At 40.5% G+C, this 25,363-nt stretch overlaps 1 protein-coding gene across 3 annotated transcripts; it reads right to left on the bottom strand.

Moving 5' to 3' along the window:
* Window positions 1-2,041: 2,041 nt before the first annotated feature.
* On the bottom strand, window positions 2,042-14,944 carry LOC117534956 (TNF receptor-associated factor 2-like). Of its 3 annotated transcripts, XM_034199237.1 has the most exons (10): window positions 14,508-14,944; window positions 12,970-13,048; window positions 10,865-10,963; window positions 9,903-10,064; window positions 8,713-8,787; window positions 8,521-8,595; window positions 7,384-7,872; window positions 5,691-5,868; window positions 4,685-4,833; window positions 2,042-3,824 (listed from the first exon to the last, which is right to left on the bottom strand). In XM_034199237.1, exons 1-10 carry the CDS (start codon window positions 14,693-14,695, stop codon window positions 3,606-3,608), a joined length of 1,713 nt encoding a protein of 570 aa, XP_034055128.1. In that variant the 5' UTR covers window positions 14,696-14,944; the 3' UTR covers window positions 2,042-3,605. The 3 variants fall into 3 exon arrangements, with proteins under 3 accessions (XP_034055128.1, XP_034055129.1, XP_034055130.1); XM_034199238.1 differs by lacking the exon at window positions 8,521-8,595; XM_034199239.1 differs by lacking the exon at window positions 10,865-10,963.
* Between the last annotated feature and the right edge of the window lie 10,419 nt (window positions 14,945-25,363).

Below are 25,363 nucleotides of genomic sequence, written 5' to 3'. Positions count from 1 at the left end.
ATTTAAATCTGTTCTTTTTTCTACTGAAACGTCTCATGCACTGGGAGCTTCAGGTTTGAAGGCATGCTGAATGTGTTTGGATGAATATGCTATGAGAATCATCTGTGAAAATCACTACATTCTTAGTCACTTCATCACATCAATGGGTTCAGATAAAGGGGGAGGTTCACACTTGACAATAATAACAAAATACAAATGAAACAAAATTAATTAAAGTGTCACATTTTGGTAAATTTAAACTCACAGGACAGCACAGGGAACATAATAAAGGTACAGGCACGTATTTTCTGTAATAGGTAGGTCAGTTTGAATTTTTCCAGAGAGCCAAAAATAGGAAAATATTACAATAATATCAACCGTTTCTTCTTTTTGATAGATCAGCTCTGCTTCCATCTTGAAGTCTCTACATGTTTGTGTTTAATGAATAGCCACAGGAAACACCCACATGGAAATATAAGTCAGTGTCTTCACAGAAGCTTCAACATCCTTTCTGCGGTTAGTAATAGTACACACAGCTTAACCAGAAGCAGCTAGGGCAGCAAGAGACCCACAAATGCTTCCAACTTAAAAAGCTACAGACCAGTATCAAATCTGCCATTTTAAAGTTAAGTTTTACATACATTTATTTTAAATTAGTTAAATGATTGTATTAATTCTAACAGTATTTTTGGAGCGTATAAATCTGTGTATCAATATAGCACTGAAACAGAATTAGTTCAGATTTTGAATGATTGGTAAATCAAGCCCTCGGTTTTAGCACTGCTCAACTTAAGCGCTGCTTTTGATACTGTACTATATATATATATATTTAAGAAGATGACAATAGAGGCATCTTAGAGGCATAAAATGAAATGTGGTGTTCCCCAAGGCTCAATAGGGTCCTTCACTTTATTAATCTATACAAACTTCCACTTGGAAATGTCATCAAGAGACACAGCATACGTTTCTGTAGTTTTGCTGATGACACAGCTCTACATTTCTGTTTCTCCAGATGACTCAGTACCAATAATGTCCTTTTGAACTGTACTTTAGATATTAAAGGTCCCCTATTATACTGTTTTTCATCAATACATTATAGGTCTCAGATATATAAACATATCTCTGAAGTGTTTGTCTGAAACACCAAACAGATCATTGCAGCATTACCCATAATCCCCTCTGTTTCAGCCCTGTTTCCAAAGTGCTGATTCTCTGTCTGTTACTTTAGATGAAAATAAGGAGCCCCTCCCCACGCCCCTCTGAGAGACATTTGGTTAAGAAGAACACAATGGTGCTCTAGGAGGAGATTCAGGTGATAAGGGGGGGGGTTACCTTGGTTGCTGATTGGCTAATGGTTACACAAGCCAACAAATCATTATGACATCATAAAGTGGATCAAATCTGATCAGGTTTTTATATAAATGGATAATAATCTTTTTTCCTGAAAGTTTCAGAATCTCTTCAGATGGGACACATGTTTATGTATAAAAGTGAAAAGGTAGATTGTTCATAATAGGTGACCTTTAAGCTATGTATGGCTGACAATTTTCTTGAGCTCAATCAGGGCAACACTTGTTTGGTTTGTGAAGCATTTTGTGTTAACGTATCACCTCGCCACACAGCATTTGTGCAGCAGTGCTCAGTGTTTGAGCGCAGAACTGTTTGGGGAACTTCATTAGGCAACACAAAGTGTAGGAAAAAAAGCACAAATGAATCCTCTATGAAGAAGACTCATTTCTATACATCTCATGTAGGTACATACATTGCACACATCACTGCAAAGGCATCTCCAATACTTCATTTTGCCCATTTCAATATTTCCATGTTATTAAATATGCTAATCTGCTACAATTAAAATAAGAACATCCTTAAAATTGTCAAAGAAAGTGTAAGTATGCAGACAGCGAAAGTTTAATATACAAAGATATTTACTGGGTCTTACACACACACACACACACACACACACACACACACACACACACACACACACACACACACACACACACACACACACACACACACACCACACACACACACACACACACACACACACACACACACACACACACACACACACACACACACCACACACACACACACACACACACACACACACACACACACACACACACACACACACACAGAAATCATGGAGCTCAAGCCATGTCCACCACCGCAAATGGTTACACGCGAATGGCAAATTAAGGAGCGCAGCGGATTGGTGAGCATAACTATCGCTGTGTGTTAGCTCTTTATTCTACATAGCAACACTATCATTGATATAAGGCTCAATCTGAAAATATTGGTGTTGTGTCAAACTATAACAACAACACAAACTAACATATAACACTCCACATGAAAATTAGGTAACAAAAGCTATTTGAACTATTTTTTTGTCTGATGAACCCACTGTACAAACGTACAGACAGATCAGATCAGAGACCTGCTGCAGAACATAGGGGAGCATCTTACAAGCTCAAGAGCCATAAATGTCCCTCAGACGTGGCTGGCACTTAAAGCAGAGAATATTCAGGTGTTTAACCATCAGTTGCCAGAGACAGGAATTACTAATGCTACTCTGTATAGAGGGAGGCAGAGATTTCCTATTTGTGAAGGCCGATCCGGAAGTTGGCATCGCAAGGGGTCCCTCGACTAACTGCAATGGGAGTTTTTGAATGGATTTTCAAATATTGCAGAAAATAAGATATTTGGCACACAAGTTTATGATACTAACAATTTAGTTCAGCAGGATCATCTCAACATAATAAAACCACTGTAATGATTTCTGAAGTGTATGCATTTGCCAATAGTAAAATGGTAACGTTAGGCTATAAACGACCTACATGACTTGCGCATGGTTCCGCGTAATCACCGCTAAGCTAAAGGTGGCTAATGTTCGGCATGCTGACATTTAGTAGTGTCATTTAGACACTTGTTAGTAACTGCTGTTTTTATTACACATAGCTTCAGACACCAGTGTGGTATTTACTGACGTATGTATATCGTGGTACAAAACCTGAGAAAAACCTGTATTAACCCCAGGCGTTCGAAAAAAACAGAAGTGGTAAAAATGCTTACTCATTCCTGCACCACACTACTGTGAGAAGAGCATAGACTTTGCTAGCACGTTAGCAAATTCAACTTCTAAAGGCCATATGTCGTGTCCTCTTAGCTTGTTGGGCCCAACAAAAACGTATTGGGATGGAATAGTTATTGAAGTAATGCTAGCTACTGGTTAAATCCTAACTATTTTGGAACAAAATTAGCAGCAATTATTGTTTGGACCTTATTTACTAGCAGCAGGAAACAACGTTTAAATGTGAATGGACAGCTTCTACAGTATCAGCTCATAAACATGAACACCTGTCCCCAGGCAGATATTGGCACACACTGTATACTGAGTTCACTTCTCCAGTCACTTTGGTAAGTAATCAATGTTTTAGATAAACAACAACGTATGAAGACCCACCGGTCAAAGTAAGCTCAGCTTCTTGTTGGGGTCTTCTATATTCCCTCCAACAATCCGTACTTTAACCCAAAAAAAACAAGACGGTTCTCAAAGACAGATGGCAGTGACTGGGGAAATTAAAGTGGCGAGGAGCAACAGAATGGCCCCAGTCCTTTACCTAGAGCCCAGTGAGGTCGACGATGGCCTTGATGAAGATGGTGTCGTCACGTATGTAGGAGTTCTTGGAGTCCAGCTTGGAGAGTGGGCAGAAGTGCGGGCAGCCGCTGGCGATGTTCATACCGCTGACGGGCCTCTGGAAGGACGAGGAGGAGACGTCGGGCCGGAAGGCATCGATGATGTGCTCCCTGCTGTTCTGGTCCAGCAGCATGAGGGTGACCTGGACACATTGGGGATTTTCTGGATTTTAACATCATTTAAAAACAAAGGTAATCAAAAAAGTAGCTTCAATTTGTATCGAGTTTGAAGCTGGAGTCAGGACGTGTTTAGCCTAGCTTAGCATAAAGACTGTCAGATAGCTAACCACTGGCCAAAGTTAAAGAATAACATAATGGAGCTCCCTCAATAACATATGCCTTGTTTTAACAACCTAACCCTAACCCTATATATATATATATACAGTATCTATATAGTGTGATAGTATAAAGGGTTTGTGATACGTTTCTTCTTTTTTTCACATAGCTTATTCGGTTCCTATAGTTTTCAGTCTACTTTGTAAGACATCTATTAAGCATACCTAAATGAAGTTCTTGTGGACACTTAATTGAACAATAGTATTCTGTAAATGAACACAAACAGTATCCAATTTCATTATGAGCGAGCTTTAGAGCAATCGACGCAGCTTCCTGCTACAGAGCCATAGTAAGCGTTGGCAATGTGTCAGGAGCAAATTGGGGTTCAGCATCTTGCCAAAGGAAATGGTAAATAATGACTTTATATACTGTTGTATATATATTGTAAAGTAAGACATCAATTATTAGTTGGTTATGTTTTCAATTATGATTCTCAATCTGTAAATGAACTAAAGTCATCCTGTGGTTGAAGCAGAAGTTACTCTGGATATATTAACTTATATATTCATAAGTGCCTGGTAGTATTATGTTTATAAGGCTAATGACTGGGAGGGGGGTGTTGGTATTTTGTTTTTGTGATGCACTTTATGTTACCTTTAATTTATGAAAATTGCTATATTTGGATGGATTGATTCATTATTTTTGTCAAGTAAAAAACAGTTTTCACCTTCTGGTTGAAAGGCCACTTGAGGAGTGGGTCACTGTTTCCTCTCATCACCACGAAGAAGAGTGAGAGGTGCGTCCCCCGGCCCGTCCCGTCGCCGTTCAGGTAGATCCGCAGGCGCATCTTGTAGCCGTATTTACTGGTATAAAAAGCTGGAAAACATAATGATGGTCATTGATGATGGCCAGTGGTCTTCAGTCAGTGCAACACATGTAGCTTTTACAATTCTCTCCATTTGTTTGCCTTTTCACTGCCATGGAATTCATGGTAAACATATGCACTGGTATTACGGAGCAACTTTGGGTCAAACTTGGTCATGTGAATCATTTTCGTTAATACAATTTTTCTTTAATGCGTTAAGGTTTCCAGATGAATTGAGAGTGTTAACGCGTTAATGTTGACATCAGGCTTGGGGAGTAATGGATTACATGTAACAGGATTATGTAATCAGGATACAAAAAAAGGAACGATTTTCATTTCCCTGCTCCTTTCCGTCATGGGCTACCAAAACATGCGTATAGTGTACATGTTTTGTGTTATAATAATTGCCATGAGTGGAATAAACTAATACATAAATAACTGTATTCCATTACAGTTACTTAAAAAATATGTAATCAGATTACTATTACATTCCTTAAATTGGGGATTAATAGCAGGATTACAATGTTACTGAAACCTAAAAAGATCATAGTGTTTGTTGTAAAGGATCAGATGTTCTCTCTTCTCTGTCAGCTGTACTGTTCTGTAGGATAATACTTTCAGTGTGAATCTATACGTCTACTGCCTGAATCTGCTTTATGGTTTTCACTTTCTTTGCTTCATTAGTTCTGTTTTTAATTCAGCAGGTGAACCTATATGTTCATAGAATAGTGTGTTTGAGCTTAACTGTGTGTGTTAAACTAAAACGGAGCATTTTCTGTCAGCTCAGATTTGATTTCTGCTGTTGAAAGTGGAATCCCTGAAAGAGACCGATGGCCCCTCACTGTGTGGGTCAGAGCTCAGTGGTTACCGGGGGAGAACATGGCGGGGGCGCGGCCGCCCACGGCGTCCTGCCTCTTCTTGGTGAAGTCGGAGATCTTCCACACAAAGATGCTGTCGTATGTGGCCGCAGACATCTCCCTCATCTTCCCCTCCATCTCCACGATGGACAGGTCCCACAGACTCACCGTCCTCTCCAGCTGACGGACCTGCAGCACAGGAACACATCTGTCTGTGAGTCTTTACTGAGATACGCTCCCACACTGAACCAACTGAGATGTTGACTTTAATTAAATGTATTTTGTCAACAGATTAATATTAAGTTGAACCTAATACATTTTTTTATATTATTGCTTTCAACTAACCTAATACAGTTATGTGAAATCTATGAATGTATATAATAGGTCTGTATAGAATTGTATTGCAATCACTCATTGTACTTAGTACCAAAATTGAGGTCCATTACTTGAGAATTTTATTTTCATGCCTCATACTTCATTACTAAATATTGTACCTTTTACTTTACTAAAGAAAAATTCAGCTTTAGTTTATAATTAACGTTTATTTCAAATGTAGGTTTTTGCATTAAAAAAAGTTTAAATATATATTTTTTATATTATATTTTTTTCTTGTTTTTCCTTCATATTTTATAATATTGTATATACTATGTTGATACAGCTGAAGGAAAAATGAAAAGACATTAGGTACAAGTGTTGATATGTTAAGTTGCTGAAACTGAAATAAAAACTAAGATAACACAATTTGTGACATTTAATTTAATATAAATTAAACTAGCCAACAGGTGGGTTTTTAGTTGGGATTTAAAGATCTCCTATCATTCTATTTTTAGGCATATATTATGGGTCTCAGATATATACAAATATATAAAAAACATGTCTATGATGTGTTATGCTCAAAATACCAAACAGACCATGCATTTTAAACATCCCTCGTATCCCTCTATTTCAGCCCTGTTAGAGAAGTGCTGATTCTCTGCTGGCCCCGCCCCCTTTTGAGCACCAGGCACACTGTGAGTTCTGTGACGAGCAGGCTGTCTGCTCTGCTCAGATTCAGCTAAATGCTGCCGTGATTAAACGCCATATCATGTTCCAAACCACTTATTTGGATTATATCTGAAACAGTATGGAGCTCAAATGCTTTTTCTCTTGCGGATTTACCACAAGGTGAGTTTTTTATTTCCTGCTTTTTTACACATACTCTCTCCAGTACAGCGTTAGCTCTGAGTGTTAGCGATGCTTGCTAATGTAAACAAAGACCATATTACGTCAGAAACACGTTGTGCATTGTTTCTGATAGCGACGTTTCTGATAGGGCCGTGGGCATAAAGCCAGCCCACATTTCCGATATTACATCATATCGGACACAAATCTGGATCAGCTCCGTTGTACCCCGTTTTTAGAGATTTGGGTACGGAGGAAAAGAGAGAGGGTTTTGTTTTCTAACACTTTGTGAGTTCTCCTACACACCGGGGACACATTTAAGTATAAAATACATTAAAAAGTGCATTTTTCATGATAGGACACCTTTAAATGTGGGCCAGTGCAGTTGGATGAGGATGGGGATGATGTTATCAGTGGATTTGAAGAAAAAGCATGATGATTAGAACAAGCCGACCTTTCAAATGTATTTCAGTTCTGCTGCCATGACAACCTTATATCCGTCCTGGATCATTAGCTTGATGCTAGCTGCAGTGCAGAGGTCACCTTGTTGTTGAGGATCTCGATCTTGTCCTGGTCCAGTCTGTGCTGGCGGTTGTAGGCCTCCACGATGGTGCAGGAGCGCTCCATCTCTCGGTTGAGGACGCTCACGATGTTCTCGAACGTGCTGACTTTGAGCTCCAGCTCCTGGCAGCGGCGGCTCAGCTCCAACACCTTGGCCTTCTCGCTCTGGAGCTGCAGCTCCAGAGCAGCCTCCACGCCGTTGGGCAGCGGGGTGCAGGAGGGGGCCAGGGTGGGGGCGCAGGCACCCTGCACGGAGGCCGCCAACCCCCCTCCCCCCACCAGCTGGCTCATCTGGAGCTCCAGCTCCCGGAGGGACTGGTGCAGCTCCTGCAGCTTGTGGTTGGCGGCCTCCAGGCTCTGGGGCTGCAGGCTCTCCAGGCTCACCTTGATGCCCATGATGAAATGCAGGAGCATGTTGAGGTGTTCGTATGAGCACTGCCTCTCATGGTCATGGATCTTCTCTTTCTCCACCTCCATTCAAAGAAAGACACAAGCAGAACAACCTTCAGAGCACAGAATACAGGCCTCATATATTACACATAAACAAATGGCATTTTAATTATGCTGTGTTGAATTGTACCATAGAAGAAGAAAATACATGTTGATGAAAATACAAAATAGTTTTGTCAATTAAGATGTTTGTTCATTTTAGTGAAAGCTCAATGGACTGTATTTGCACAACTTTTTCTAGTCTCTACGATCAAGGACTTTTAGAGCAAAAGTAAGCATTCACACACACACACACATTCACACACACATTCACACACACCATTTGCCACCTGCTCAGGAGAGATTTACACTATCACACTGTTTTGAATTGCCATCAAATGCAATTCGCGGTTCAGTATTTTCATTAAAGATTGAAGAAAAGAAAGCGGTGCTTAATACATTTACATTTTAGTTTTCAGAGGATTTTGCTGAAGTATCTACAAACTAAATGTTTTCACTTTTACTGTTCCGCAGTTTAAAAAAGGCTTAAACAGTCATATTGTGTGCTATTCGAAAAAAGTAACATGCAAAGGGAAAGATTGTTGAATGTTGGAGTTATTATATGATCCAGTAGTTGTTATATAAGCCATTTCACACACATAGCAAATTATGATGAAAATGTCTACTTACAGACGTATCGCAGCCAACAACATGGAATCGGCATGGTGCTTTAAATTTACTGCAGAATTTAATATGGTCCACATACTGCAAAACAAAAATGAAGGAAGCTTATGATCTATAGAAAGGGTTGCAGAATAAATGGTAAATGAGACCAATCCAACAAAATCAAAATAAATGACTTGAACAGAATACGTGGGGTACCTTTCCTCTGGGGATCTTTTTCTTTGCACAGCCTTCACAGATCAGCGGGTACTTTGGACAGATCTCATCATGAGCCTAAAACAGTATGCATTGTGAGTTCACAATCAGAGAGATCTCTCATCCAGGTGCAGTAAGACCTCATTACAAGAATTGACTAAATATATGTTTATGTATACATTTTTACATATTATTTCAGTAACAACGATTTTAAATCAGCATCTCTCTGACACTTTTTAAACTTATAATACAAATATTTTTGTAAATCTCTTTTTTCTTTTATCTGATGTTTATGAGCTGTTTGGTACCTGTAAATATACAAAATGTTAAAATCAAATGAACACATCTGCGGATACAAGCGGCCGAGATGGGTTTTCTCCGCAGGGTGGCTGGTGTCTCTCTTAGGGATAAGGTGAGAAGTTCGGTCATCAGGGAGGGACTCGGAGTTGAGCCGCTCCTCCTTCGCGTCGAAAGGAGCCAGTTGAGGTGGTTCGGGCACCTAGTTAGGATGCCACCTGGGCGCCTCCCTAGGGAGGTATTCCAGACACGTCCAGCTGGGAAGAGACCAAGGGGTAGACCTAGGACCAGGTGGAGGGATTATATCTCTTCGCTGGCCTGGGAGCGCCTTGGGATCCCCCAGTCAGAGCTGGTTGATGTCGCCAGGGAAAAGAAAGTTCTGGGCTCTCTGCTGGAACTGCTACCCCCGCGACCCGACCACGGATAAGCGGGAGAAGATGGATGGATGGATGGAACACATCTACAGTTTTTATCAACTAGAGTTTATGAACCCAGAATTGTCCAGTGAGTGTTTGCACGGACACATTTGTATACAGCGTGTTTCATGAGGGACACCAACAGCATTGCACCGGGTCAGGTAGGGCAACAGGTTAAGGGCTGAGGCAGACTTCATGTTGGAGGGTTTATTAACTTGCACGCCCTTGCAAACTAGTTGGTTTAGAGCGGCGCTTAATGTGACGGACCCTCCATGCGAAAGCTCAAACGAAGTGGAAGTGGTTAGGGCCCTACCTGACCATGTTCAACGATTAATCACATTATATAATTTATTATATAATTATAATTATAAGATCATTTACGGTTGGTGTTCTTTTTCATTAATGATCGCCTCACTGAACATTATTCCTCACATATATCTCTCCTTTAATGAAACACTCACAGTGTGATGACAGTCTGACCTTGATGTTCTTTAACAGGAAGGGCTCTTTGCAGTATTTGCAGTTGAGCGTCTTCTCGGGGCATTCTCTCTCGATGTGCCGCTCCTGCTCGTTGGCTCTCATCAGCTCTTTGCAGGAGGGACACAGGATGATCATGAAGTCACAGTTTCCCTCATGGCAGGCCTGGGGGTGAGCAAAAAAGAAAACGTACACATGTTGTAGCCACTGCAGGAAACAAACAAAGTCGCTGAGAGGCTGAGGTCGGGCGTGGTTGCACAAGGGATTCAGCAGCTGAGAAGGAGAGGGATGGGCGGAAACAAACTATGTTTTAGAGAGGAGATAATTATGCTCATTTTCAGGTTCTTATTTGTATTTCGTGCCTCTACTGAGACATATTAAATGCTTTAAGGTTCAAAAAGCTCTTCATTTTCCTCATACTGCCTGTGCTGCAGCACCTCTTTTCACCCTCTGTCTGAAACCAGAGCCCAGTCTGCTCTGATTGGTTAGCTGGCCGGCTCTGTTGTGATTGGTCAACCGCTTACAGATGAGTCGGAAAAGCACAGCCCCTTAGCTTATCACGTATAATGCGTTGGGGCGGTAGCCAAAATAAGGCGAGTGTTACATAGTGTTGTCATTATGTTCTGGAAGTAAACAAAGGAGTCCAATGGAGGCGTTCCAGGCAGGGGGGCATTTTGTGGGAGTGAAACTCCCTCTGGAGGGAACACAGTTTTTATAAATAGTAATCTGATTACATGTTTTTATGTAACTGTAAGGGAATACATTTACCTTTCTTTTTTATCCTGATAACATTATCCAGCTACATTAAATCATTATTCCCCAAGCCTGTGTATGTAAAGCTTCTTTCAACCAGTTACCAGTGGCAGAAACGTTCTTCATTATGGTGTTTAGAAAGGCCAGAGAAAGTGCGTACAGCAGCCACTCTCAGAATGAGTGTATGGGTGTAATGTCCTCGCCTGCTTTACCTCAAACTCTTTGATAGTTCCCGTCCACGTGCATCTTTCGTTGGGACAGACAGCTGCCAAGGCCTCAACCTCTCTCCGCGCTGCGTTGTCAGGAAAGGCCTGCGTGGAGAAGCAGAGGTTGTTGGTTTGTGTCTTCGGTTACAGTCTGAGCACTCACGTTACAAACACTGTGCATCACTTTCCTGACGAGCTCTCTTTTCTCTCCTGGCTCTACTTCAATTAGCACTCGTTCAGTTTCAGGATACACAACAGTCATTCTTGATTTACTGTCTGAGCTGACAAGAGATGTAAATCAATCACAGATGATGTTAAGGTGGCTCTACACTCGAGCACATGTGTTGTTGCAGTGCTGACTGCAAGGTTCTCACATCCACGAAAATGTTAGCTCTCATCATCAAACCAAAGATTCCAATCAAACCGAGACACCACCTCCAACGACAGACCTGTCATGATGTTAACACTAGAGAACTTAAAGGGCTCATATTCTGCTCCTGTTCAGCTGCAGCACCTCTTTTCATCCTCTGTCTGAAACCAGAGCCCAGTCTGCTCGGATTGGTTAGCTGACTGGCTCTGTTGTGATTGGTCAACCGCTTAGAGATGTCCCACCCCTCAACCTATCACGTACAATGTGTTGGAGCACTAGCCAATATAAGCGCAAGTGTTACATAATGATACCTTTATGTTACTGAAGTAATGAAAGGAGTCCAATGGAGGAGTTTATCGGTACAAGATACTTTCAGGTGAATAGAATAGTCCTGAGAATTTCAAAATGGACATAGCAAGATCACAGGTTCATTTTTATGCAACTCTTTAGATCTTGATCCCGCAAAGTGCATCACTTGCAGAGGTCAATTGAGTGGACCAAATTATGGAAAGGCCACCTGATAAAACACTGTTCCTGTATAAAATGCTTTTAAAAAACGGCAAAATAAAAGACCATTTATATGCCGTTTCGTTAATGCTTTTCCTGTGTATTGGATATCCATGTATCCATCTTGAGTTACCTTATTTATTTTGTTTCTCTTAGTGACATTTCACATTTCTATATCCCCCCCTTAAAAACACAAGCACACACTCACCTACAACAGATAAATACACACATACACTTTCGTGATCACATTTCCTTAATTTGTATAACATTGAATTGTTGTATTGCTGTTTTTATTATGTGTTCTTCCAACAGTTTGCAATCACTATTGAATTCCTATTATGTTTGTAGATATTAATCTAGTCAGTGGCGAACCGGATCTATCACAACTGGACCTTCTGTAGACACCCCCCCCCCGGATTCTCAAATGTGGGTGTTCTAGTCAGACGGACGTCACGGAGGCAGTTACTTTGTGTTGGACGGCCTTTTTTTATAATGTCCATCTTTTCACTGAATGATCATCTTGAAAAGGGTACTAACAACAATTCCGCAACAAAATCATCTTCACCGTTGCCATTTCGACGTAAAAAAAAAATCAAACTTACGCTGGATCCTCTCTCTCTCGAGCCAGTGAACTAGCGGGCCTTCTAGAGTACCCTGGAACCGAGGGAAACTCTGAAAGAATACGCCCATTGGCTACAAATCAATATATGATTGGTTGATCAAACTGTCAGTCCAAACGTACGCTCTCATTCAGTGCAACGGCCAGGGCCTTCTATCAAGGATATAGAATACCTTGGTTGAAGGGTATTCTACGCAGAGACCCAGAACAAGATCTGATTGGTTGCATTTTTTTTCTAACACAAAACCACTCATATGCATAGTGCAAGGACCAAGAAAGACAAACCTATGAACGTAACACTGTAATATTACAGATCAACAACACAGATACGATTCTCATTTATTCATTTTATACAATTTCATTTATATAATTAATTTCTTCTTTTTTTTATCTGAGTGTTCCAGGGTATTCTCTGAATACCTTGAAGGCCCTGATGGTTCACCACTGAATCTAGTGTTCTCTATAACGTCTAAAAAACGTCAGTTGGAGGTTTTGAATAAGCCCAGTGGGTTTCTGCCTCTTCTGTATTACATTGTTTTTCTGTTATGTGTATTTTTTTTTATTGTGTGAAAACATTTGAAATAAGATGCTATGAGGTGTAAAAACTGTACGTACACCGCCTTGCTTGAGAATGGAGGTGGGCTCTTCAAACAATTCTTCTTTGATGCAAGCGCTGCATTTCTGAGGTCCAGAACTTAAAAGAGGGAAAAGCAAACATGACATCAGTGAAGATACATTGCAAATACTTATGACTTACCATGTGTCACAGTATAGATGCTCATGATGACCATCACCACTATAAGTGTTCACTACTTTGGCTAATGATGAGATTATAAGAGACCCTTCACTCAAGATCATTGTGTCGCACGTATAGAGCTTAAACCATTAGTTGATAAAGGGATAAGTCCAAACAGAAAAAGGAAATCAAAAACTATTTTTTATTAAGTATTTCTTCTAATTGAAAAATGTTTAGTGGTTTTTTATACTTTTTGTAAAGGGTTTTGAACAGGTCTTTGACTATAATTATTTAAATGCATTTTCAGCTTATTGGTTAAAAAAAATATTTGGGCAGATTTGTTATTGTTCTAATTATTATTATTTATTATGTTTATTTCACACAAAAAACGCTTTGGCTTTGAGGCATACGATTAGGCATTTTTCTTGGTTTTGTTTTACTTTTACGATAAAGAAATAAGTTAGTCATCTGAATAACTCAACTCTGGCTTTAGTAAAAAGTGATTTCTGACATTTTACAAATAAAACAACTATTACTATTCATTGAGAAAAACATTGGCAATAAATCAATAATCATAAACTAAAGCCCTTCACACATACTATTCTTTCTTTGTCATTGTATTGAAGATATTGCAGAAGAAGCTAGATGCTAGCTTTACTACCTAAACGTTATTTGAAAAATCGTATTATTATATTTAATACATAGGCCTACACAGAAAAAACTGAAACAATGACTTTACCTTAAATGTATAATGTCAACAGATTTCACATAACTGTATTAGGTTAGTTAAAAGCAATACTATTACATTTAAATACAAATATTAGGATCAACTTAATATTATTGTTTTCAACCAACCTACTACATTAATGTGAAATGTTTATTATACATTTAAGGAAAGTCAATGTTTCAGTTTTTTCTGTGTAGGCACAACATTATGAAAGAAAAACATAAGCATTAGATAATGTGTATTCGACACAGGTTTGGATTATTATTTTCTTTTTTTGCTATATGTTTATAGGCAATTTCATTGATTAGGAAAAATAAATAAAAAAAGAGCAAAAGGGCAGGTGCTCAAGCGCCTCAAGGTCTATGCACGTGCCTGGAGGTTGAACTCTGAGACATTTCCACTGCTCGCTCTCGGCAGAGGTTATCGGGGCCAGACTACGAGGGCAGCGGTCGTCCCATCACATAATGTCACACAGGCTTAGATATACAGGGGTGGAGGGTGACAGGTGGATTGCCTGTACGCTGAATTTTGCGGTGGCCGGGTCTTTACAAGGTATTTATTTATCGTTATTTGTCTTTGTAGTCGTATAAAGTGTTACATATATAACTGTACGCTTTTGTATTTAGCAGGGATGGTGCCAGCTCTGCTGCTTAGACCCATAGCTAGCTCCCCAGTCCTGACACTACTCACCTCACGATTTTGTTGAAGCAGAACGAACAAAAGCGGTGACCACATTGAGCTTGCAGGGGCCTCCTCAGGATTTTCTGGCACGAATTGCACAAATGCTCGTCATCCAGGTTGTTAGCTAGGATTTTCTTTGGAAAGCCCGGTTTGTTGCCTTCCAGGGTGGACGGTGGAGACGGCTCCTGTGCAGCCATTATCCCCCTTAACAATGTCGAGATACTCAGCGGGGTGTGTTCAAGACAGCAAACACAGCTGAACGTGATTTGATCAATAATCGCCAACAACGACCCATTGCTCTTTGAAAATGTTCATGGGCTTCGTGTGTTAAATGTGACAGATGCTGAGGATGCTGTGTTCAGTTGTAAGTTACATCGTGGACCGCTAGGCGCCGCAAGCCCGACAGAAGAGCATCATCCAGGCGAGCCCGTCAGGAAGCAGGCTGGATCATTGGTCCAGCAGGGCAGAGAGGAGCTGCGGCAAGGCGGACACATTTAGCCAGGAAACCAGCGAAAATATTGTCATTTCGTCTTCAAAATAAAATCTAAGTATCTGTAGCCTATTTGTGTTTTTTTTTTTATTATGGGCATGATCATTATGTATAAAATGGGATATTTAAGGTCTAAATATGTCTGAAACTCATGGCTATACATTCAGAGATGAATAGATTAGCATTTCTAAGAGATACAAAAAACAATTAAATACATATTATTCAAAACAAAATGCAAAGTTAAACAATAAAAAAGCAGAGTTAATTATTAACTAAATGAATCCTACCTTAATGTATATGTTTATTTTTGATCCAACTAACACATTTGGCATTTACTGCTTATGGAATTTGTCATTCTTTCACACACCGTGACGTCACGAGCTACCCACAATGCAACACGCGCCATATAAATATATATAAATACGCCATTTTCCTGGAGGTGCTAATATCCTGGAAGTGCAAATATAAACAGCTAGCTAACTAGCCAGGCAGAGCGCACTAGGTTTTTTTTCTGAATTAACGACTGCATGTCTTCGGATTACATCTCTGGACTTGAGGGGTGTGCTTTAGGTCGTTACCAGCGTAAACTAGAGCTGTGTGGGTTGTTACAGACTGCCTGCAGATGTATGGAAAAACGACAGTGGCCTTCGTCGATTTTGGCTGCATCTAGGCCTACGTCTAATTCTGGAAACACCAGGTGACTTGTCACAATAATATTATCATGCCATTGCATATATGTGGTATTTTAGAGTTGACTAGATATTGATTAAGGCAATAGACTATGATATTCAGTACAGGAAGCTTAGCAACACCTAGACGGTGTACGGCTGCTTGCACCTCGCGTAAAACGGCGCAGACCGGAAGTACGGTGTCGCGCTCGGCCCAATACCCGTATGCAGAGCCATATAATAGAAGAGTTATGACAACGGAAGTCCAAAAACGGTTATCGTCACGTGGTTCATGTAGACGAGGATCGTTCCCCGGAAGTTCATGGCGGGCAATGTGAATGCATTGATAACAGGAGATAGAACTACGATTTTTGGTAATTATTAGTGAATAAAGGTTTTGATTTGCAATATTTATACAACAAATCGATATATGTATGTATTTACATCAATATGTTTTTAAAAATAAAATAGAATTTGCTAATATTAAGTGATAATATTAGGATTAGTGTGAACAACTAGTTAACATGTTAGGCTAACAGTGCCTTGGTTAAAGAGCCTGTTGCTGTTTATTTATAGCTTTGAATTCTTTAAAACCAATATTATCTTCTTAAACTTGTATGGTAGTCAGGAGCATCACTTTCTAATGTTTATTGATATATTTAGAGGGAGGGGATCTAAAGTAATGCTTTACAATTCAGATTAGATTAATGTCTACCATTTTCTTAAATTCATGGTAGTTTCAGTAATCCCATGGTAATTGAGGACACAAGTTATCTAAATGACTAATGTCATCTTTATGGCTTTCAGAAAGGACAGGAGACCGACAGGTGACTATCAAAGGACTAGCAGCAGCATGATGATGATGATGCTAAATGTGTTGTTTTAGGAACATCCATTGCAAATACATGGAATTCAATAAACATTGAATAGCATATCATGCAGTTTGTCTGTGCCTTTTCCTCCTTGTTGTCCTGGTTTGCTGTGCTGCCTCCTAGTCGCCACCATGGTTTGCTGTGCTGCCTGGGGATGCTCCAATCGCTCAGAGAAAGGAGTACGAATGTACAGCTTCCCCACTGACACAGAGCGGAGGAAGCAGGAGCAATTTCACGACCAACAGCAAAAAAACATGTGATTTATATACAAACACTGCATTTGCACTTTTTCACAAAACGAAAACCACACCATTGGGAAAGCTTAATGTTTTGTTTAATACAAAAAACAGGGAAAGGCTTGAAAAACACTGAGAGTTGAGACTCAGGGTGCAGGGTGAGGGTCTCAGTGCAGGTATTCAGGCTCCATTGAATCCCCCTCTGGTTCTTGTGCTGAAAGAGGGATAAACAGACAGGAGAAAGGGTTATACACACCTATATAGCACACCTATTGGATGGGAAATTGCCTTGGGGAGATAAGGTGTGGTCTTTGTTCCCAACTGAAGTTATGGAACTTTATTATTTGTGAGTTTAACAAAGTATGACAAATGGCATCAGTAACAGATGTGATATGAATTTCTATAAAGTTGTCTCACATTCTTGGTCATATTGTATATACAGTATGTAATGAGTATAACAAGTCCAGTAAGTATAAAGTGTTTCCTAATACTGTGTATTCAACCACTATGGAATATGTATGTGGGCAGACAAGATTCAGACACAGTTGTTCTGTGTGTGAAGTAACCTCAAGTCACTCCGCAGGCACATTTTGATGCAGACCAGTTTGTCAAGACAAAAAAGGGCAAGGCTAGGCTAAGAGCAGAGGCTATACCCACCATCTTCGTGCATCGCCCTGTGGTCAAAAAGAGAAGGGCCCCTGCACCACGATTCACCCCGTTACCTGTATCTACAAAGCCCATAGCTCATGATCACAGCGATAGTGTGAAAGGTGACACAGGTATAATAAGTATGAACTCTTAGTAACAAAAGTAATATTTCTTATTTTTAAGTGGTATAATATTTTAAATGTTCGAACATTTACAGTGCCATGTCTTCTACTTACATTAGTCTCAAAGATTGAGGGAAGAAGGGAAGGGATCACTGCCCTCCACCTGCCAGAGGAGCGCAAACAACAAAAACAAGCAAGGTGTCCCGTCATGTACCTGGAAGTTTGGGTTGGCAAAATGGAGTAAGAGAGGGACTTGAAAAACCTTGGTGGCTGTCTACTCATGTTGTTACAGTTGTCTTGGTTACAGCTCTCAAGTTTTTTTTTGTGCCATTTCCACATCTTTAGAAAATATTAAAAAATTGAAGTGAAATCAACCTCTTCTCTGGAGAACAAACTTCGATTTCTCTGTCTTGTGAGTTTGCAGTCTTGCAGTTTTGCTCCTCCACCTGTAACATCACTGCCCCTCCACCTGCCATACAGTAGGTTACTAACAAGATTACTTATATAATACAGTGATATAATACATGTTTAGTATGCTTACTTATATAAAACAGTAGTATTAAACTTACCTTGTGTGTTCACTCTCACTTAAGTTCCTCTCCCTTTGCCATCAATCCAAAATCAGCTGAGCTGCAACATTATACAGACAGGTAATAATCAACATAATCACAAGGACACAATATGGCTCTGCTAAAAACACTCACTCTTACACGCACCAAAGTTATATTTATCTAATATTTAACTCCCTCCACCCCCGCATACAATCCCGTTTAGAAGCCCCTCTTCTCTAATTCAACAACGTTGGACCAAATAGACATTAAGAGAACGGAATTTACAATTAAAAGGCTGTTCAACGTGTGTTGCTAACTTGCTTCGGTATCCTAGCTTGATCTGTTATCTGTAAACGTTCCCTAAATCTACTGATTTAGGGATAATCCACTGACATCCTTTAATACACATGTTCAATTGAATCAGATGTACTGATAATATCCGCAATATAAATCTTTAAACTTCTTCTTACCTTTAAAAGTCCGTCACGAACGGTTATTATGCTGCAACTCTACCGCTCTGCTAGCCTTGGCGCTAACTTCCGGGGAACGAATGAGAGGCTCCACGATCCGCCATTGCTGTAAAAAAGTGGTCCATTGGAGTGAACGGAGATGTCATAACTCTTCTATTATATGGCTCTGCCCGTATGTGTGTGTGAAAGAATTGGGGGTAGTTTTTCTTTTATGTGATCAGGTATTCAGAAATCTCCCTCGTAGATTTTTGCAGCCCCTTCAAATTTCTTAAGAACTACTATACATGTATGCAGTGTAGTGCATCAGATGTAGTTACGTTTCCAGTAATGGCAATAGATGTTAACATTTTCTAGTTATTCCAGGGCTTTTTCGGATGTATCATCCATGTTGTTACACAGGCTCCGCCCTCTACTGGACTCTATGGGTACTACCTCTCAACCAGGGCCGGACTGGGACAATAAGTCAGGCCGGGAATTATACACCCAGCCAGGCCACTACCAGTTTTTTGTGCCATTTTGCTGGATTTATTTGTCAATTTTTACAGCGTTGCTGCCCGTAGTGATAGCCCTCTAAATCTACTACCCAAAAATAAACATATGGACATGGGTTACTATTTTAAAAAATGTGCACATTTTTAAATGTTGGACTTAAATGCATCAATCTGGTGCATTTTGAGGGGGAAATAAAGAGACTACAGCCATATGAAACATAACTGTATACATTTAACTAATCATAAAATCATGGCCATAACCAATAACATATATCCAATATGAAAAAACATTGAAACTTGTTTATTTATTTGTTTTTGGTTCATTTATAGTTGTGAGTGTGTCTGTGCTCCTGAACCAGCCTCACCTGTCTCGCTCCTCTGCCCCCTGCTCCTCTTTGAGGCAGAAGCAAATACTAGTTTTAGCTCTCAACAAGTTTTAATAGTTTATCTTACCTTTTTTCACCTAGTTAATGTTTTTTTAATTATTATTCATGCATATTTTACTAATCACTCCCCCCTCAAATGGAAATATGTGTTTACATAAATGGTGACCAAACCGTTTGAGACCCACAGAGATAACTTAGACTAAGTTAACTATCTAAACACTCAGAGAGTCCTTTACCTCACCTGAGCTGTAGTTATCAGTCTCTCAGTCTGACTGGAGAGGACTCTCCCCCCACCTTGTTCTTGAAAAAGCTCCTTATATCCGTTAGCGCAGCTAGCTAGCACCAGATGCTAACAACAACAATACACGTAACCGGTGCGTGCGCTTTGTCTCACTCGCTCGCGCCACACATACACTAACACACACCCTCCAATCAGGGCATTAGTATGATCTGTATGAAATAGTGATGGGAATTCCGGCTCTTCTTGGTGAGCCGGATCATTTGGCTCGGCTCACCAAGAAGAGCCGGCTCTTTCGGCTCCCAAACGGCTCTTCAGTTTACCACATATTATACCTTTTAATTAAATCAAATGTAGCCCTGTTTTGACTAATGATTTATATGTGTACACACATATATCACTTAAATTATTCAATACATCCTTTGTACTGAAGTATTCAAAAGTAAAAATGACATGTTTAATATAAATGATTTGCTGTGGCCAAATGTTTTCATTGCATTTACAGACCCGTGTAACTCTCTGATACCACCCAATGGATGCACTGACTTGCTTGTCGAACCACGCTACACAAAACAGATAGCAACACCTATAAAAACTATTTTAAAAAAGGGGCTACTCTATCGACATTTTAAAATTATATTTAAAGAAAAGGCCCTGACAAAACAGCAGGGCTCTATTTCAGTAACTATTAGCTATAGAAAAAAAGACAGCAACAGCTGACATCAAATCTTTGCTGAGCCTAAGGATAATCATAAATAAATAACATAGTGAAAATAAATATATTGCAATGCTCAAAACAGCAGCATCCAACCGTCTCTAATCCTTGGATATTACATGTCACCTGCATGCATGCACGGAGCAGCTGTAGCGCGGAGATCATCATCATCATTCTGTCTTGTATTACTTAAAGTGGACCTATCATGCTATATTTGAACAATATATTGTAGGGCCATATCTATATAAAGTATATATATGATTCTGTGAGCTGCAGCTGACCACGCCCCCCTGCAGGAGAGGGCAGCGTGCTCTGAGATCAGCTGCTGGGCTGTCAGAAGAGGGGGAGAAAAAGAGATCTCCCTCCTCCATGTTTTATTCTTATTGAAGTAAGAAGAGAAGTAATGGGGCAGAAACCCTCCTTTTTACGCAGCGGTCTGTTACGGCCAGAGATGGGGTCGTTACTAAAAAAAAGTAATATATTACATATTACATATTACTTTTTTAAAAAAGTAATATATTACACTACTTCGTTACTCTCTACATAAAGTAACTCGTTACTTTAGTCGTTACTTTACTCGCAGGGCCGACCCGCCCCTCCCTACAGGCAGATCAAGCAGACTGCGGTGCACCTACAGTGTGCGCGCCACAGTTTTGCCTCTGCGAGACTCCACTTGCACCCCCAATTACTATTGCATTAAGGAAGACATAACACAAGTCTTTCTTTTTATATGCTCTCAAATAGGCTACCAGCCACACAACAAGCTAACAGTCTGTGAAACGTAAAGACACTAATTAATGAAACCAGTTCAAGACGCATTATTCTTATCATTTTTTATGAGCGCATAATGGTAAGGTATCTAATTACTTATTTAGTATTCCATAACTTAGTAACAGAGATGGTCAAACTAAAGTGGTAGAGACATGGCAGAATTCCTACAATGAAGCGGGACATTGAACTGTTCACCCGTGAGAGGGCGATCAACAAAAGAGAGCGAGCGGCCCCGTTGAGGGAGTTTACAGATGAAAAGACTCAGCCATGTTTATGCAGCACTGCACGTGGAGATGTGGTCTCGCAAGTCGCGCAGATTACATAGGCCTACATGTATATAAACCTGCGGCGGAAACTCCTCTAGTCTGTCAGTGAGTGTGATTATTTTATAAAAGTAACGAAGTAACGCGGGCAATGTTAGTAACTAGTGTGATCACTAAAGTATAAAAGTAACGCGCTACACTACTCCGTTACCGACAACAGTAATATTATTACAGTTACTTTGTAACGCGTTACACCCAACTCTGGTTACGGCCTATAGAATTTTTGACCCCAAAGCAAAAGACTGGAGAGAGATGGTCAATAAACAAAAAGCTTTATTCAAGCAGAAAACAGAAAATACGGCAGTGGAGTCAGGAAGTTGGCTGGCACTGAGTCGTCAGGGACAGGAGGCACAAATCCAAACAATTAATCCAAACGACGAGGAGAGCAGCGAGACACACCGGAGGGTCGAAACACAGAGGAATTATCTGGCAGGGAAGTGGCATGAGGACCGGGCTTATACATCTACAGGTGAAGAGGTGAGTGGAAACAGGTGTGCCTCGTCTGCTCCTGGGAGGAGCCAGCCAACTCCCTGTCACACGCCAGCCCTGCAGAGGAACACAGAGAAGAGAGGGGTGAGACAGGAAAAAGCACACAAAAGCACACAACAAAAATAAAAATAAACAGAATCATAACACGGTCCAGACATAGACATCAAACGGCGACACATATTCAGTTGCCAGTTACTTTGGCATTAGGGCAGGGATATCTAGATACTTTCCAAAGTTTGACATAATGAATTATGCTACTTTTAAAGCAAGCAACGATGTTTTCAAATCTGTAATCAAAAAGCTCCTCAAAAACACTCTCGAAGCAGTTCCTGCCGTTGCTACGTAAATTCAAACAGTAACAACGGACTATTTTTCTTAGCGGATGCATGTCAATTTAAATACATACAACTCAATAAATCAATAAAATCATTTTCTAAATCCATAAAAGCATTTCAATTAATATTGGGAGTCATGTCGTTAATTTGTTGAGAATGTGGCCATGTAATAAATGGGATAATGTGCACATTGCATAATGTGCCTTCATGCCGATCTAGATCCCTCCGCCAAAAAAAAATCCGGCTCGTTCTCGGGCGCGAGCCGGCTCCCGTCGTTCACTTAAAAGAACCGGCTCCACAGCTGATTGCTTGTCCCCTAACACAGTGGTTCCCAAACTTTTTGTGCCCAGGTCACACCAAAGGACAAGTAAAAATCTCAAGGCACACCTATTGTGCAAAATAGCCCTTATAACACGTGTTATCACTCATATCATGTAAAATATCTGTAAATGTGCATAATTATTTACTAATGCCAAATAAAATGTGACAAAGACAACTATATTACTCATGAAATATTTATTAACGAAATATTTCAGAAATTAATTTGAAACTTTATCAAATTAGGTTTCATCAAAGCAGCAACACACTCATTTAAACCCTACAGGTCACAAAATTAACATTTCAGCAATCAGCATTGAAACATGTGCTATTGTAAATATTTTTTGCCGACTTACAAATTAGTGAGATACATGTGCCTTTCGGGGCGCGCAGAATTTTGTAATCCTTGATGGCACTGAGGAGAGGGCCACTCGCAAGTCCTGTTCAACAGAGAGCCGTGAGTCCCGTGACCTCCTGTTGTTCTTCATGTAAATCAGAGTAGAGAACGCCAACTCCAGAGATGGGGTCGTTACTACTTTTTTTAAAATATATTACATATTACTTTAAAAAAAGTAATATATTACACTACTTCGTTACTATCTACATAAAGTAACTCGTTACTTTACTCGCCGAGCACGTACGAACTTGCACATGCCTGAGTGGCAATAACTTTCCTTACCAGCAGGCGGCGGTAGTGTGTATTTGTCATTCAAAACAGGCAACAACTGGAAGACAGAGAAGAAGAACAGACGACGTGATATAAACAAACAACAAATAGCTGTGCGGTAGCTTCACCTTAGCATGTGTTCTTTGCAGGTGCTTGTTGAGGTTTGACGTGGTGTTTACAGCAGTGGATAACAGCTTCTGGCCTGGACACAGTTTGCACCTCACCGTCACATTCCTGTCGATACTTTCACACACAGTGACGTCACAGCTACCCACAATGCAACGCGCGCCATATGTTTTTTATAAAGACGCCATTTTTCTGGAGGTGCAAAAATCCTGGTGATGCTAATATAAACAGCTAGCTTATGTAGCCAGGCAGAGCGCACTAGGTTTTTTTTCTGAATTAACGACCAAAGAAATCGTTGCATGTCTTCGGATTACATCTCTGGACTTGAGGGGTGTGCTCTAGGTCGTTACCAGCGTAAACTAGAGCTGTGTGGGTTGTTGGATGTACAATGTATGGAATTACGACCCTCAAAAGTGGCCTTCGGTCGATTTTGGCATCTACGTCTATCTTCTGGAAACACCAGGTGAATACCCCACTTGTCACAATAATATTATCATGCCAATGCATATATGTGGTATTTTAGAGTTGACTATATTGATTAAGGCAATCGACTATGATATTCTGTATGCACCTCGTGTGAAATGGTTGATACCGGAAGTACGGTGTCGCCCTCGGCCCAAAACCCGTATGTGTGTGTGAAAGAATTCTTCGGACGAACTCAAAATAATGGGCATACCTCCACCCCTCGAAAGTTATCGCTGACTCAGCCATGTTTATGCAGCACTGCACGTGGAGATGTGGACGCGCAAGTCGCGCAGATTACGTACATATAAACCTACAAAGTACTGATATAGTAAATAAAAAAAATATTATTTTTGTGTAGTTGTATATTGCAATAATAACGTATGGTTGTCACAAAATCCCACGGCACACCCGGACTTGCCTGACTGGGGCTGTTGGTCTTTGAGCGGTTGCTGGCCCAATAGTACCTGTTGATGTGCTGCAAGGTAGCGTCTGTAGTGGGGGCACCGGCACGGAGGAGGAGGATGCTGGCGGGTGTGGTACAGGGTGTGGCAACGCAGGTGGTGATGGTAGGGGCACAAGGAGCTGTGCCTCGGAGGACAGCGTTGGTGGCGGCCGCCTTGATGAGTCAAGGCTTGGGCTCGCTAACTCAGCCCCGGGGTTTGCCGAGGTCAAGCTTGTGACATTAAGGCGTGCTGCTGCAACGGCAGGTGCAGGGTCGGCAGGTGCAGGGTCGCCAGCAGCACCATCGGCTGCAGTTCTTTCATCGCTATTTCGTTTTAATAAATCCTTAGACCTTTTAAGCCAATTTCTGATGTCCATTTTGTAATTCAAACAGAAATGGGAGTCTACAGAATATACAAAAACAATAAACTAATCCAGAATAGGCGGCAGAGTGTGACGCTGTGATTGGTCTAAATGTGGACGAATCACAAATCACAACAGACACATTAATTTATTTAACGTAGCCTGCGATTTTTTTTTAGTTAGCCTACTATCTGACATCACATACATCGTAGCATAAAAGTTCACCGTTTATTTATAATTTAAAATATATATATATATATTTTTTTAAAGTTTTAAATAATAAAAAAACGTGTTTATTGGGGGAGGGCAGGAATATCAAATGGGAGGGCCTGGCCCTCCCTGGCCCTCCCACGGCGCCGGGCATGCTGCAGTGTAATACAGTTATCATCACTGTGGTCACATCGGGGACCCGTAACATTTACAATAGTTGAGATGTGAAGGGGGTTATGTTTTTTTGTCTGTGTTCCTGCAGTTTTTTGGAACAGACAGTACACACGTTCAGAGGATGAACGTGGCTGCAGTTGAATAGTCCATTTAGCTTAGGAACCTTCCTAACGGAGTGACCCGGAAGTCCCTCAGTGGCAGCCATGATAAGTGCCGTTCCAATTCTCTAGATGAAAGGAAAGGAGGTTTCAAACTTCCTTTATAACCTCCTTTAGCTTAGGAACCACTGGACCTCC

The sequence above is a fragment of the Gymnodraco acuticeps genome, unplaced genomic scaffold, assembly GCF_902827175.1.
Source record: "Gymnodraco acuticeps unplaced genomic scaffold, fGymAcu1.1, whole genome shotgun sequence".
In the NCBI taxonomy this organism is placed as follows: domain Eukaryota; kingdom Metazoa; phylum Chordata; class Actinopteri; order Perciformes; family Bathydraconidae; genus Gymnodraco; species Gymnodraco acuticeps.
Note: the sequence above shows the minus strand (reverse complement) of the source record. Positions and strands in the feature narration are given on the sequence as shown.